Source organism: Hippopotamus amphibius, chromosome 9 (assembly GCF_030028045.1).
Source record: "Hippopotamus amphibius kiboko isolate mHipAmp2 chromosome 9, mHipAmp2.hap2, whole genome shotgun sequence".
NCBI lineage: Eukaryota > Metazoa > Chordata > Mammalia > Artiodactyla > Hippopotamidae > Hippopotamus > Hippopotamus amphibius.
The window spans coordinates 106868733-106884747 of record NC_080194.1 but is presented as its reverse complement, the minus strand read 5'-3'; the positions used below and the strand labels follow the sequence as shown (position 1 = coordinate 106884747).

Genomic DNA, 16015 nt, shown 5'->3' with positions numbered 1-16015 from the left:
TGCCCCCCACAGGCTCTCCGGGCCTGGAAGGTGCCCAGGACCAAAGGGAGTGATGGGTGTCCCCAGGCAGAAGGAAACGGAGAGGTGGCCTGGGGTGCCAGAGTCCCGCCAGGCCGGGCCGCTGGGCCTGGGTCCCGTCTCGGCTCTGCCAGGCATGTTCTAAAAGGCTGTGTGTCCTTGGATGAGTCATTGCACCTCTCTGCTCCCACCTCTGCCAGGCGCCCCCACTCCAGACACCCAGGATCCTTGAGTAGTTATCCAGAGTACTGGATGAGACCCCAAACTCACCCAGGCCGAGCTGTGAGAGGGCTCAGGGAGGGAGGGTTTCAGAAGAGGAAGTTGGGGTGGAACAGAATGATTGGATGCTGGAGGAATTTCAGAGATTAGCTAGAAAGGTTATCTGTGTGTGTGTGTGTGTGTGTGTGTCCGTCCGTCCCCTGGGGCAGGGGAGGGGCCGAGGGCCAGAAGGACAAAGGTAGGGCAGCCCAGCTCTGCCACGTCCACTCCGGGTGCTGTGGGAAACTCAGGCCTCTGACGCTCATCCTCAGTCTGTAAAATGCAATAATGAACGTCTGTGTCGTGGGCAGCTGGGAGAGTAAGAGGTGAACCGTGCGGCCAGTGCAGACCTCCAAACCACACCTGAAAAGTCTGCCGATTTGGCTCCGGCAGGCGTGTGATGAGATGCCCAGTATTTAAGTGACGCTATTCCAGGAAGGTCATATGTGTTCCTCCTGTGTCTCCAGGTCTCCCTCTCACCCTCCCAGGGGCTCCTCCAGGGGCCAGGGCCCCTCAGGGTTGAAGAGGAAATGGATGCTGTGCGTAACGTCCTTGGCACAAGTTCCCAGCAAGCACCAGACCGTGGAAGCCAAGGACGTGCAGCCTGTCGTGAGCCACCGTGTGACCTCAGAGAGGCTCTCCGAGCTCTGAGCCCCCACCCCGGGCCCGGGACCCCATGGCCCAGGAGAACACCCACCCTTCGCGGACTTTAATGCTGATACCAGCTAACATTTCACAGAGCTTACTTGGAGCCAGGCCACCTTCTAAACACTACACACGCAGCAGGTGAACTTTTTTTTTTTTTTTTTTTTTTTTTTTTGCCACACCACACGGCTTACAGGATCTTAGTTTCCTGACCAGGAATCAAACCCGGGCCCCGGCAGTGAAAGTACAGAGTCCTAACCACTGGACTGACAGGGAATTCCCAGCAGGGGAACTTCTATCCCCATTTTATAGGTGAAGAAACTGAGGCAGAGAGAGGATAAACAACTTGCCATGACAATTTGGCGAGTACATGGACCTCCTGGGGTGGTGTTGAGGCCCAAATGAAACCAGGACCCGGGGTGTTGCTGAAGAGCAGCGTAACTTAATGGACATAAATTCTGTTATTTATGTGTAAAAACAACAAACATTATTTGTGCCTTTGACCCAGGTCAGAAGGTTTGTGGTTGGTGAAGCTAACGGAGCTTAACTGATCAGAGCCTCTCACCTGCACCAGCCTTTTCCCATAATACATTCATGGGATCACATGATTTGTAAAATTTGCAAAAGCAATATTTTTGTATTGTTTTTTCCTAAAGAGTCTCCCATCCTCCAATTGTACAAGCTCAGGCCTCTACCTTCCCTCCCGTCCAGAATACCATTTGTTACAGGGAGGGGTAGGGTCAGGAAGATGACGTGGTGGTGTTTACAGCAGGCACAAGGGAGAAGAGGCACGTTCTGGGGGCGGCCGAGCCGGCTGGATCCTGGCTGCGCACAGTGGTCCAGGCTGGAGGACTAGCCCAAGGGAAGCTGTGGACTAGGGTGGGGCGTGTGGGGCTCCATCCTCGAGGTGAAGGCAAACCCCTCCTGCAAATTCCTCTCCCCCATGCCGAATCCAAGCATGTCCATTCCCAGGGCAGTCACAGCTGATGAATGAATAAGGGAATGAAATGGCTCAGCACCTCCTGGCTGAGTGGCCCTGGACAGGCTGTTTTCCAGGGCTGAGCCCAGTTTCCTCATCGGTAAAATGGGGAGATAACACCCACCGTGTAAGACAGCAGGCGCAGAAAGTGCTGGGCATCGGTACACCCTGGAGAAAGCAGTGCTTCAAACCAAAGGATGCAACCCAGTCTCAGGCTGGAAAGTCACTGGGGCTGCTGCCAACCCTGCTGAAGGGCTGGGGTCTGGCAGAAACTTCTAGAACACTGCCTGCCTCGTGCCAGCTTGAGTGCCCCCTGCCTAGTACGTCTAGTTCCCCTTCCCTGAGCGGGGAGCAGGTGCAAGGGGAGTTCCAGGCAGGATCACACTGGGGTTAAACGCCCCTCCTCCCCCCAAACTGAGAACCATTCAGGGCTGGTCAGTAACCTCCAGGGGCTCCACTTCCCACCCAAAGGGCACTCACTTGACACAGCCCAGGTCTCGCATGGCCAGAGCCCTTGGTAGCTACGAGGCACTTCCATGGCCACCAGCTTCTCAGTGATCCCAACAAAAGCATCACACGGGAGCTATCTATGCCTGTTTTGCTGAATGGACAAACGATGAATGAGAAGCTTCACACAGCTGGGACGTAGCAGGAAAGGCATGAACCTGGGCCTGATTTCCCTGCAGTGGCCATGGCCTCAGATCCCAGGGACCCCCCCAGGACAGCTCAGTGAGACTGTAAGCCAGCTTGTCTGACCACTCTGGGTTATAACTGATTAGATGTTTGAACCACCCAACCTTGGGCCAGGTGTCTTTTTTTTTTTTTCTTTAATTGGAGTATAGTTGATTTACAATGTTGTGTTAGTTTCAGGTGTACAACAACGTTTAACAATTATACAGATATCCACTCTTCTTTATATTCTTTTCCCATATAGGTCATTACAGAGTATTGAGTAGAGTTCCCTGTGCTGTACAGTAGGTCCTTACTAGTTATCCATTTTATATATAGTAGTGTGTATATGTCAATCCCAATCTCCCAATTTATCCCTCCCCTGCCTTTTCCCCCCCTGGTAACCATAAGTCTGTTTTCTATATCTGTGACTCTATTTCTGTTTTGTAAATAAGTTCATTTGTACCATTTTTTTAGATTGCACATATAAGTGATATCCCATGATATTTGTCTTTCTCTGAGACTTACTTCATTCAGTATGACAATGTCTAGGTCCATCCATGTTGCTGCAAATGGCATTATTTCATTCTTTTTTATGGCTAATATTTCATTGTATATATGTACCACATTGTCTTTATCTATTGCTCTGTCGATGGACATTTAGGTTGCTTCCATGTCTTGACTATTGTAAATAGTGCTGCAGTGAACACCGGGGTGCCTGTATCTTTTCAAATTATGGTTTTCTCCAGATATACACCCCGGAGTGGGATTGCTGGATCATAAGGTAGTTCCATACTTAATTTTTTTTTGAATTTTATTTTATTTATATTTATTTTTTTAAGGAAGCTTCATACTGTTCTCCATAATGGTTTACACTCCCACCAACACTGTAGGAGGGTTCCCTTTTCTCCACAGCCTCTCCAGCATTTACTGTTTGTAGATTTTTTGATAACAGCCATTCTGACTGGCGTGAGATGATACCTCAGTGTAGTTTTGATTTGCATGTCTCTGATAATTAGTGATGTTGGGCATCTTTTCATGTGCTTTTTGGCAATCTGTATGTCTTCTTTGGAGAAATGTCTATTTAGATCGTCTGCCCATTTTTTGATTGTGTTGTTTGTTTTTTGACGTTGAGCTGCATGAGCTGTTTGTGTATTTTGGAGATTAATCCCTTGTCAGTCGCTTCATTTGCAAATATTTTCTCCCATTCTGAGGGTTGTCTTTTCCTCTTGTTTACAGTTTCCCTTGCTGTGCAAAAGCTTTTAAGTTTAATTAGGTCCCATTTGTTTATTTTTGCTTTTATCTTCATTACTCTAGGAAGTGGAGGGTCAGGGGTCTTAGGCACTCCAGTCCCCAGCCTTTTCCAGTATAAGCCTGGCACATCCACACTGGTGGGTTGGATCAATGGATAATATCAGTGATAGCTAACATTTTGAGGACGCTAGGAATCAGGCACTGTCTAAAGGCATTACATCTATTCACACATTTCAACCTATAGGGAGATACTATTAAAGCTCTCATTTTATAGATGGGAAGCCTGAGGACCAGGAAGGTTAAGACACTTGCCCAGGGTCACACAGCGACAGTCTCCAGGGTTCCCACTTTAGCTGTCTCCCCCATCACTCTGTGGTTCTGACCAGGACTGGCTGCCCCAGCCCGGACCCGCCCAAGCCCCGTGGGTCCCCCTCCCTGCCCAGTCCCAGGGATGCAGCTCACCCACGTGGACTGGGGGGTGGTGAGGGACTCACCAGCACGCGGTCTCCCAGGCGCAGGTCCTTGTCGCCCCGCTTCACGGAGCCGCTGTCCGAGAGGTTGGAGCCCGACTCGTTGCCGGTCTTGACCGAGCTGTTGAGGACGCTCTCCCGCAGGGGGATGACGCGGCTGGTCAGCGGAGGCGTGGCCGTGCCCGAGTGCAGCGACAGGTTCTGGGCGGTCAGCGACTCGACCGAGTGGGCGTCGCTGCCCGAGCCCTCGGCCGCCGGCTGCCGGGTCAGCTTGGAGGGCCGCGTGAAGATGCCCTGCAGGGCCGGGCACTCGAAGTAGCGCACGCCGCCCACGGCGCCGTCGTTCTTGCCCACCGGCTCGTCCAGCACCACGCCCGCCCACTGGCCCGGCGCGAACTGCGTCTCGCCCAGGTACTGCACCACGCCCGGCTTCACGCCGTTCACCCACACGCGCTCGCCCACCACGAAGTCCCCCACGAACTCGTCGCCCACCTCGGCCGCCTTGGCGCCGGGCTTCTCGGGGGCGGCGGGGGCCGCGGCCGGGGGGCCCGAGGCCTGCTTGTGCAGGGGGGAGCCTGTGGAGGAGGAGAGAGGCGGCGGTTAGGGCTCGGGTCGGGGCCGGACCCTCGGGGGCCCCAGGAGCGCAGTCCGGCTGGCCGATAGGGAAACTGAGGCAGGCCGGGCTGGGGCCTGGGGCGGGTCTCATTCCTCCTGGGCCGTGGGCATCCCGAGATCTCTCCCTACTCTGCCAACCCCCCTGGAAAGTTCTAGGGATGAAAAGCTCAGGATGTGCCTCTTCAGAAGCATTGGCTTTCCACTGCTCAGGGTCACTCAAAATCAAGGGCGGAATGAACCCATGACCAAGGGGTACCAGCTGCTACTTCCCCATCCTGGCAGGCTCAGGCCCTCGGCTGTTAATCTGAGACCACCCCATGTGGGACTCAGATCTTGGGGGGGGGTGTTGTCTCCATGATCCCCTTTTACAGATGAGGAAACTGAGGCTCGGAGATATCAAATACTTTATCTAGGCCCCCAGGCAGGAGGCAACAGAGCCAAGCTCCAACCAACGGCCTCTGGCTCTTGGTGCAGGGCACTCTCATTAGTCCAACAACTGTGTACAAAGCATGCATCATGCCAAGCCCAAACCACCCCAACCCTGGACTCCCCTGCCCGGACCCGTTTCCTAGATTCTGGCCAAACCCTATGGTTCCCTTTGAGTGGGGAACAATCTCATCTTGTATTCCTTCCTGTAGAGGGATGTCTCCTCTTTCTTGTGGGACCCTGTGCGGGACCCTGGGGGCGGGTGGGGGGGTCCCCAAGGCTCTTCTCTTCCACCCCTGAGATCCCGCAAGGTGGAGGCCACCGTGGCTGAGGGCGCAGGCCCTGGAGCCCCACCTCGGTCACCTCACCTGCCCTCCGTCGTGCGGCTGCTGAGCAGTGACGGACACAAAGCCCTAGGGACGGAGCCTGGGCCACACCAGTGAGCAAGTGCTGACTGCTCTTGCTATAATGAGAATGACTGATACTCAGACTGAGGGATTAGAAAAAATCTAAAACCACGAAAGGCCCCGGGGGCCGAAGAAGGGCTTCCAAGCAGGTTCTGGTGACCTTGGACCAGCAGCTCTGCCCCTTCCCCTCCCAGCAGCCGACCTCGTCCTGCTGTTCCCTGTGCCTGGGCCAAGCTCCAGGTCCTCAGTTCTCATGTAGGACAATCCTGTTGCCAGGAGCCTCTGGTGGGATCACACCAGTACAGGGTCTGGGAACCCCAACAGGTCAGGCGGGCCCCTTCCTTAAAAAAAAAAAAAGCTGCTCGGAAAAGCAGCCAGAGAGGGAAGAAGCCACAAATTAGGTGTTGCTGCGGGTCCCCATGTAACACTGCCCAAGCAGCCGGTGGGCCCTGCTAACAACGCGGGGTCAAGGGCATCATCATTAAAACAGCAGCTTCCATCCATGAAGTGCTGACTACATGCCCTCAATGAACTGGGTACTTTTTAGACATTATATTCTTATCTTGCAGATTAGGAAACAGAGGTGACAAAACTTGCCCAAAGTTACCCAGGCAGGAGCCGGGCCCAGCTGGTGTTGTAAGGCAGGCACGGCAGGTGCCTAGCAGGCCTCAGTGCCCTTCCCATATCCGTTTCCAGAAAACTTCCCTGTGCCGAGGGGCTCTGTGATGTCTGCCTAACCGAATGGCCGTGGCCCAGGTGAGCGCCTACCCTACCCGGCGTCTGTGCTGACCGCACAGAGAAGGGTCCCAGGTCGAGGGGGACCCCGCGTGGCTATTCTTGGCAAGAAGCTGCCTACTCAGCTGTCCTCCCAGCTGTCCTGGCCCAGGCAGACCCTCAGGTAATCTCCTTTATTCCCCAACCCCACCCCTTCCAGGGGTCACAGGCCTGGGGACCAGTTGTTTTAACAGCTGCTAAAATCCAGGTCATGAGCCTGGCAACCGTGCTTGGGTGTTCTGCAGCATTCTTCCTCTTTGGTGCCCCAGCCCCACAGGCACAGACCTTCACCAAAACCCCCCACTCACCCCAGGCAGCTTGTAGCCGCCTGAACTTGGGAAGGCATGGCAGCCCCACAGAGCCCCCTGCCCTCCAGAGAGCCATCAGTAACACACTGGCTGGGCCTGGCCAGGCCCCTCCCCATACCTGGGCCTCGGCTTCCCCATGGGACAACAAAGCGTGAGGTCAGAAATTGCTAGGGTCCCGGCCGACACGGACATTCCACGAGCCCCACCTCTTCTCGGAGAAGTCGGCGTGTCTTCAGAGCTATGAGAGCTGGCTGATGGGCTGAGCCTCTGGGGAAGCTCTGGAAGCTCTCTGAAGGCAGGGCCTGGGCCCCCCACCCTCCTAGCTCCCGCGTGGACCAGCAGCGGCTCGGCAAAGCCCCAAGAAAGTGAAGGGCAGCCACAGACTTAAACCTCCCACCAGCAGCTGATCTTTCCCCAGACACCCGGCACAAGGGAACTGACTGCCGGTTTCAAGTTCAAAGTAGAACTTTGATCTAAAGGGCTAAAGGATGTGGTGTGAAGTGACAGCAGCTGGTGGTCTGGTCCAACGTGAGTGGGGGGCTCATGGCAGGGGGAGGGGGTGCACCCAGAAGAGAGCACATCCTCTCCTCCTTCCTCAAGGACTTCGGTCCTGCTCTGCCTGGGGAAGCGGAGACAGGCATTTTTCATACCTGCCAAATCTCAGCCACCAGGGACCCCATTCCCTGAGCACCCAGTGTCAGATGCAGGTCCAGCAAAGGGGTGGGGGGAACACCAGAACCGCAGCTACAACTCAGCTGGCCTCCTGCCTGGCAGGAAGGCACCAAGGTCCGTGGGCGCCTGGGGTTGGGGAGAGATGGCTCTCTGTGAATGGGGGTAGGAGCCCCTCCCAGGACCTCTGCCCTGACAGTCACACAGCTCGCTCTCTCCTCCCTCACCTCCTCAGAGAAGCCTTCCCTGACTGCTTCATGTAAAAGCCCACCCACCTGCAGCACCTTCTACCTGCTTTATTCTTCCAGAGATTTATCCCCTGTCTTCACCAGGGTATGTCTGCCTCTCGGACTTAAATGCAAGCTTACGTGGGCTGTGTTTCCTCTCTAGCACCCAGGCCGGTTCCCCGCAGCAGGCCCTCAGTGAAACCTGCACTGCATGGCCTGCTGAGAACGAGGCCCCCCGCCCCCACCAGCTATGCACAGGGTGCACGTAATATTCAACAACCCAAGCTGCAGACAGCTGCTCCCGTTTCTTCAGTCAAGGAATCTGAGGCTCACCCCTTCCTGCTGTCACCCATTCTCCTTCCCAGCAAACAAGCTTTTCTCTGTATTTAAATTGATCTGTTTATTACACAAATCACTCACGTCCACTGGAGAAAATTTTTAAATAGTTAACATCTTAGTGTGTGTTTTTCCAGGCTTTATCCTGTGCATGTACGTGTGTGTGTGTGTGTGTGTGTGTGTGTTCCTTTGCTCTTCTTGCAGTGGGTGTTTTTCCATCCAGCAGTGTCTAGAAGGAAGTGGTTCCATGCCCTAATAAGACTGCTTCCCCAGTCCCTCTGTGACTCTCCGCTCCCAACCCCTCCCTGCTGTGGAAACTGCTCCTGTGAGGATGCCACGTCCTCCTTGCTGCACTGCAGGGGGTGGCCCTTCCTGGCCTTGTGGTACCCGGCTCTGCTGTCCACGCGCCTCTCAAGGCTCCCCGCTCCCGTGACAGGGCTGGGGCCTCTGCCCCCTCCACCCTGACTCACCCTGGTGGTCCTCTCCAATGGGGTGGTCTCCATCCACTACTTTCTTCACCTATAGTCCAGCCAGTGGTGTGCTGGGAAAGGCTTAACTAGGTCTCCAAGAGAGAAAAAGATAATAGTAATAACCCTGATTCTGCAGCCTTTGCCAGTTTCCACAGTGTAAACTCTCCCACCGTGATCCATCTCAGGCTACCAGCACGATGTCACTAAACATAGAGCTGGGAAGGGATTATATACAGTATTTCCACCACAGAGTAAATAAGCTCAAAAACACAAGATACTATAAAAATCTTACTAGTAGTAAACAGTAGTTTTTTACCAAAGTAGTAAAACAGTAGAAGTATTAGTGGTATAAACACTACTGGGGTACTACTAGAAGTCATGAGTTTTGAATATTTATTACCTATGTTTTGAATAGAATGTACTTAATTTTAAGTCCACACATCTGATTTTTTAAATAATGGCTGTGTTTAATACCTGCTTGCAAAATTCCTGACGATTTCATAATTGGTTCTTGTGAGCTGGCCTGGGCGGGCGCCAGCACACTACTGGCCCTGTCCCAGCCCACACCCTGGAGAGCAGCCCATCAAAGACCCATCTAAATTCTCTAGACCCTGTGAATGAGCAACAGGAAGAGGACACAGAGAAAGACCAAGCCCCTGACCTGTCTCCAGCGCAGGGAACAGGCAGGGAGGGGGTGAGAGACAGCAAAAATGTCCCTCTTTTCTGGTCAGTACCTGGGAACCCTGCTTTACACTGTGCTCCCCTATAATCTAACCCTCTCCTGCACCATTAGCTACTGTTTTTATGCTGCCACGTTTCTGTGTTTTTAAAAGACGTTAATAAATTCTCCTGTAAAAGATTCAAATGACACAAAAAGATGTAGAATGAAGTTGTTCTACCCAGTCCAGATAGATCCCTTCCCTGACCGCCAGACCTGCCCTTCCAGCAGCTGCCTCCTCCTGGATGTCCTCCAGGACTTCACACTCGACATTCTGAACCAAAGTGACCCCAGCTCCGAAAGCTCCTCCTCTGTCCTCCCCACCTCGGGAGTGCCCCCCGCCCACCCATTTAGTACTCAGGCCACTAACCTTCATTGCTCCTCCCCCCTCCCTCCCTCCCAGCCCCCTACCCCCAATCCCCAATCCAGTTATAAATCAAGATCTAGCAATTTCACAGAAGAAACAACACCTGAATCCACACCTCCCTCTAGAGTCTCAGAGACCCCTGCCGAGATCAAGTCCTTGAGATTTTACACCTTGCCCAGGAAAGAAGCTTCCAGAAGGGTTTCCCAGCATCCAGTCTCCAGCCCCCTGTTTCAGGCCCTCCTCCAGAGCTGTCAGCGTGAGTGCTCTGAAGGCAAACCCAACCACATCATCACTCCCCCCAACTCATTTTCACTCTCTAGATGGGGATCACTTTTTATGTTAACCTTTGGCTTTTAACAAGAAGCCCATGTTACTTGTGTAATAAAAGGAATAACACATAATTTAAAAATGAAATACAATATTTGAAAAAGAAAATAATGAAATAATGTCATCTGTGGCCTCATTTCCCAAGGAAATAATTTAGAAAGAAAAAACTGACTCACTGTCTTGTTATTCACAAAACAAACAAAACCTGGATTTAAGTGCCCCCCCCCCCCCCCGCCAAATAGTAAGTAGTTATATAAATTATGGTCAAGTCTTTTGGATTAGTAAGTACTCTTTAAAAATAATTTTTCCAGATGACATGGGGAAGTGTTTATGATGTGATGCTTGGTGAGAAAGAGCTCGAGAGTGTCAGGCACACTACATGGGCAAGAATGCCTGGGGTGGGGGAATGGGAATAGGAAACAGGAGAAAAAAACAGAAGTGGGGCCTTGGAGGGACGCACAGTGATGATACGACATGAACCAAGGAGCGTGATGAAGTCGTGCCTCTGCCCCGAAGGCCAGAGGGAAAAAAGCGTATCTATATATGTTCCATAGAACATAGTTCCACAGGGTGTTAACAGGTATCATGAACACAAAACCTTAATCTCCAAGTTCCAACACACTTGAGAAACGGGCTTAAGCAAAGTTAAGGTTACTTTGCTGCAGGACTTGTCAGAGCCTTTAATATGCAAATGAGCAGTGTGATGACTTAGGGGAGACTATAAATAAGGTGACTACATGATTGATCGTCCAAAACCAGACACTGTGGAGAGAAAAGAGATGCTACTAATATATTATCATGCCAAGACCACATGCATAAACTAGGGCTGTCCCAGGCAGTACATGGTCACTCTGGCCTAAAATTATAGCATTTTCCTCTCTGTGTCACCTAAGGAAACCCTGTCTGCCCATCACACCAGCTCCAACGCCCCTCACTGGCACTGCCACTCCACGGAGCTCCATTCTTCCTCAGTTTGCACAGCCTGCCGCCCAGAATGCAAGGGTATGTGTCTGCGCCCCACCCAGAACACAAGCCCTGGGAGGTGGGGTCCACACAGATCCCCTCTCCATCCTCGGAGCCCCAGGACAGGGCTGAAATGCAGCCTGGCCACAACCCTGACCTCCCCTCCATGGTGGTCCCAAAACTACGTACACAAATGCCCCACAAATCCCAAAGCAGCTTTCTGCTCTAAGACCCCGGTTCTCCTGGCAGGTATTCAACGCAGAGGTCCAAAGGAAGGGATGGGGTCTCTAGAGCATTCCTCAAGGAGGAATTCAGGCTCTCCCACCGTGAGCCCCCCAGCCCAGTCCACCCTCCAGTCAGTCCCATGACAGTGCCCCCCCAATAGGATCTCTGGAAAGACTCCTCCCAACCCATTGTGACCAAGGCAGGGCCCTCCCCCTGTGGCCACCACAGGCCCGGCATCTCGCCTGCTACACTGTCCCCAGCCATCCATCTCTGAACAAGGAACCCTCTACCAGGCCGCTCCAGGGAGGTCCCCAGACCCAAGGACTGCTCAGCGTCCTTCCTGAGCCAAAGGGAACTCAGAAGCCCCCTTCCGTTCCCCCTACTCTCAACTAAGGGGCAGAGCCCCCACGCAGCAGACTCAGCTGAGGCCCCAGGGGGAAAAAGACACAGGAGGCTTACCCGGGAAAGAGCAGAGCCAGCTCCCCATGGAGAAGCCCTGCTACGGCCACACCAGCCACGGCAGGCAGGCAGGCAGGCACTGGCAGCTGGGCCCCTGCTCCCCCCCCCCCCACCCCCCATTCCCCATCGATTCTGGGCGACGTCAGGAGCATCAGGAGGCTGCCCTGCCCCCCGCCCATCCGCAGGCCAGCCACAGAAAAGCTCAGCTTGGCTTTCCCCATCCTGATGCCATTAAAAAGTTTAGGATGTGGTTAGGGGAGGAGAGCGGGAGAGCTGACCTTGCAGGGAGTGAGTGCTGCTTGGGGCCAGTGCTGGCTCTGCAGGAACAAGGGCTGGAAGTTGGTCCTGCTTCTGCCCAGGCTTGCACAGCATCTGGGACAAGTCAGGTAAAATGGGGGTGATGCCACCTACCCTCCTGGGGAGTATGGGGACCAAACTTCCGGGGGTGGAATGGAATAGGGTCAGCGTCTAGGACTCAAGGCCAGCCACGAAGCTCTGTGGGACACCCTCCGGCACGCCAGGCTGGCTCCCATGTCTGGAGCACCCACAGGGTGTGGGGGCACCCGGGCCCCAGCTCAATACGCCAGAACTGAAAAGCTCTGGGCCCCTGGGGAGAGATCAAGACACAGGAGGTGGACCCTGCCCCACGGGGCCGCTCCTTGTCTGAGGGGGACTCCCGTGCACACTCGTCCTTGACCTCTTGTGTCCTGGGTCCCCTGCAAGTGGAAAGGCCACAGGCACACTGGGGCATACTGGTGACCCGCGTAACGAGAACACATCGCTCCTCCAAGCCTGCCCACCTGTCCAGGGTCCAAGCAGAGTGTGGGACTGGACGCAGGACCCCAGCCACTCCAGCCGCCTCATCCCTGGTGTGGGCAGTGGGTGCCAGCAGCCTGAGCCAGCTTTACACCAAGCCCAGCACGAGCCTCAACCCCAGCCCTGCTGCCCTCTGGCCCTGTAACTCTGGGCAACTCAGCTGAGAGCTCCAAGCCTCAGTTCTGTCATCTTTAAAATGGACCTAAGAGCAGTTCTCTCACTGAGTTGTTAATGAGAAAGAAATGTGATAAGACAGCTGCTGCAGGGCTGGCTTGTGACATGCAAGTGTCAAACGCCATCCCTCCTAGATGGGATATCTCTGGAGCTGGACCACAGTGCAAGGGATGGGAAAGGCCCTCCAAGGACCCACCTGCCCCAGTGGGGGGCAAGGGCAGAGGGACCTCGACAGTGGCCTATGCTCTGTCCCTTTGCTCAGCAGCCCCTGAGTTCTCCCCAGGTCCCCGTGGCCAGCCCTTCTTGCCCGAAGAGTATGGCTTGGCCTGGCCTGCCCCCACCTGAGGCTCAGAAGCAGACCCCAGGAGGGACTAAGGACTCCTGTGCGCAGCCTGCCATGGTCCCGTCTTTCCCACAACTGCCCAGCCGTGACAGACCTGCCCGACCCCCACGGGCTACTCCTGACCCAAAGGGAGGGCCGTACCCCAGCAGCATCTTAGGCTGCCAGCCCAGAGGCCTGAACTCTCCCGACTGCTTCCTCAGGCCCAGGATAGGTTCCCAACCCCCAGGCGGCCCTGGTCACAGCTCCCCAACTCCCTTCCGCCTCCACTCTTGCCCTGGCCCACAGGTGGGTCACAACCCTCCCCAGACCCCTCCAGCTGCTGTTTGTCCTCATCCTCAGAGGCCTCAAGACTCAGGACCTTTGCAGCCACCACTGCCTCTGCCTGGATGCCCTTCCCCACCCTCGGACGGGCAGGCTCCTGCTTGTCACTCAGATCTTTGCACCAGTGTCACCTCCTGAATGAAACGTCCCTGCCCCCCTGCCCCAACTACCTGACCTGAAGCAGCCTCCACAGGCTCCAGCCAGTCTGGCTGGGCTGCCCCTGACCTTGAGGCTCCACCCAGGCCTTGGCCCACCGGTGGGTCCCAGACCGCCTTCCAGTGCACCTGCTCTGACCACTTCTGGGCTACTTCCTGGTATGACAGACCCCCTCCCACGCCCCCCCCCCGGTCATGCTACTCCCTGTATGTCACCGCTCTGGGAACCGACACAGGCCCGGGAGGGAAGGGCACCAGTCCAGGCCCAGCCCTTGGCAGACCCTCTGCCCGGACGCTGAGCTCATGCTTTGGGAGGCAGCCACTGCCCCGATTCCCAGAGCCAACTGCCCCCCTCCAACCACCACCAGGCTCCAGCCTCTGCCAGACCCCCTCTTGGTGCCCCAGTGCCTCCCCCCAGAGTCCCAGCCTCCCAGCCTCCCAGCCTCCCGTGGCAGTGGGCACCTCCAGCACCCTGGAGAGCAGATGGCCAGTTCCGCAGGGTGGCTGAGGGAGCCTGCGGGCCAACAGGCGTGGGGGGGCCCACCGTCCTCCTCCCTTGCTGCCGCCACTCATCCTGCCTCTGCTGGGACTCTTGTTATGAGACTTGGAGCGGGGACAAAAGCAGCTCTGGGCGGCAGAAGGCTCCCTTCCCCTCTCACAGGGCTCCACCACCCTGGCCAACTGCTCCCGGCTCTCTGTCCCCTCCCCCAGCCCGGGGGTCCGTCTCTCTCTGACCTGCAAAGGCAGCAGGTGCCAGAGCGGGAAGGAGGGCGGCGCCAAGCCACCAAGCGCAGCTGCAGCCTTTTGCCGCCACCATGTCCCTCAGCAGGGGGCGTGGCTCTGTGATCAATCGGGCATTCATAGAGCGGCACCTCCTCTCCCCGGAACAGCCCTGCGGGCTTGGGGTCCAGGCAGAGTCAGACCACCCAGCCCCCACCCTCAGAGGCGCCCAGACCACCTCGTGGTGTGACCAGGAGGCAACCAGCGGGCCTCACAGTGTGGTCCCTCCGCCTTCCCTCAAGGGACCAGGATGTAGCCAGCAAAGAGGACACTGCTGTAGCACAGACAGGTACTGCCCATAGAATGCGATCAAACGTGAAGCAAGTTTGGATGCAACCCATGGCCTAACTGCTTGAAACAACATGTGCAACAGGGAAAAGAAGACCAGAAGGAACATATCACAGTGGTGGCTGTGATTAGGTTAAATGGAGGGGTAATGGGAGTTCCTTCTTTTATCACTCAAATTTTTCTGTAATGAGATTATGGATGGATGAAAGGAAAAGAAATTACTTTTTTTTTTTTTTTGGCACACGGGCTTAGTTGCTCTGCGGCATGTGGGATCTTCCTGGAGCAGGGATCGAACCTGTGTCCCCTGCATTGGCAGGCGGATTCTTAACCACTGTGCCACCTAGGAAGCCCAGAAATTACTCTTTAATGAGTCTTCCACCTGCAGGCACTTCACATGTATTAACTCACTTGATTCCAGGAGAGATATGTCATTATCCCATTTGTGGCTCAGAGAAGTTAAGTAACTCTTCCAAGGTCACACAGCGGGGGCAGAGCTAGGAGGGGCATTAGAGCGGGATCAAAGCCAGAACTTAGGCCCCTCTGGTTCAGAGAGGGGGCAATGCAGAAAGAATCGAAAAGGTGCTATGGGGCTCTCTCCAGTAGAGAAGAGGGTCAAGGTTGGGCCTGGCTGGAGCCCCTCTCCAGCCAGTGGGCTGTACAACTCCCACCTGCACTAGACCAAGCTCAGCCCACTTGGTGCCTCTGCCCATGCTCTTCCTCCAGGTCCCATGTCATCCTCCTCCTCCACATTTACATTGCCCCCTCCTTAAGGCTGAGCTCACTCACACTTCTTCCAGGAAGTCTTCCCTGCAGCACACTCATGGTGACCAGCCCCTTGACCTCCCACAGCCCTGGCAGTGAGTGCAAACATCCTTGCCTGGGTGATCACATGCCTCCTCACCGGTCTCCCCAGCCCTGCTCTTAACCCCCACAACCTGCCCTCCGCCTGGTGGCTTGAGGGCTGCCAACAATACCAGACGATTTCTGCTAATGTCCTCCAATAGCTCCCACCACACTTAAAACAAACCCAGTCCCCCTGCCCTTCACCATCTCCCTCTGTCCCCTTCCCCACCCTATTTCACAATCCTCTCTACCCAGACTTGTCTTCTTTCTCTTTATTAACAAACAATCCATTCCTGCCTCAGGGCCTTTGCATCACCTGTTCCCTCAACTGGAACAGCCTTTCCCTCTTGTTTTCTCCTGCCTGGGTTCTTCTCATGCTCAGAAATGCCTCCCATGAGGAAAGGAGGATTTGCCACCTTGGAAGGGGAGTCTGGGCCTCCACTTGGGCCTGGACCAGGCAGGGCTGTCCATGGACCACATGATACGTCTTCTCATCTTTCCATGCTAGTTGTCTGGCTTTGCCAGGGACCTGGTTCTGCCAACTGCCCGTGCCTTTGGCTCAAACTTCCCTTGACTCCACCCCGGGCCCAGGTTGCCCAGTCGGGCCTGTGGCTGTTTTTGTCTCTCCAAACTTCCATGACAATCAGATGAGATGGACCCTGTCTTACCCTGCTGGCTGGAGTGTCATCAAAGCAGGGATTTGTGCCAAAG

The 16015-nt window shown here is 55.0% G+C and overlaps 1 protein-coding gene across 4 annotated transcripts in view; it reads right to left on the bottom strand.

Moving 5' to 3' along the window:
• Window positions 1-16015, bottom strand: part of CLIP2 (CAP-Gly domain containing linker protein 2) — a 79099-nt gene that overhangs the window by 41471 nt on the left and 21613 nt on the right. For 2 of the 4 annotated variants that reach the window (XM_057695668.1, XM_057695667.1), the window contains exons 3-4: window positions 5703-5797; window positions 4318-4868 (exon numbers count right to left, since the gene is read on the bottom strand). In XM_057695668.1, the coding sequence (XP_057551651.1) occupies window positions 4318-4868; window positions 5703-5797 (646 nt within the window). The remainder of the gene's footprint in view (window positions 1-4317; window positions 4869-5702; window positions 5798-16015) is intronic. The other 2 variants (XM_057695670.1, XM_057695669.1) reach the window with 1 other exon arrangement.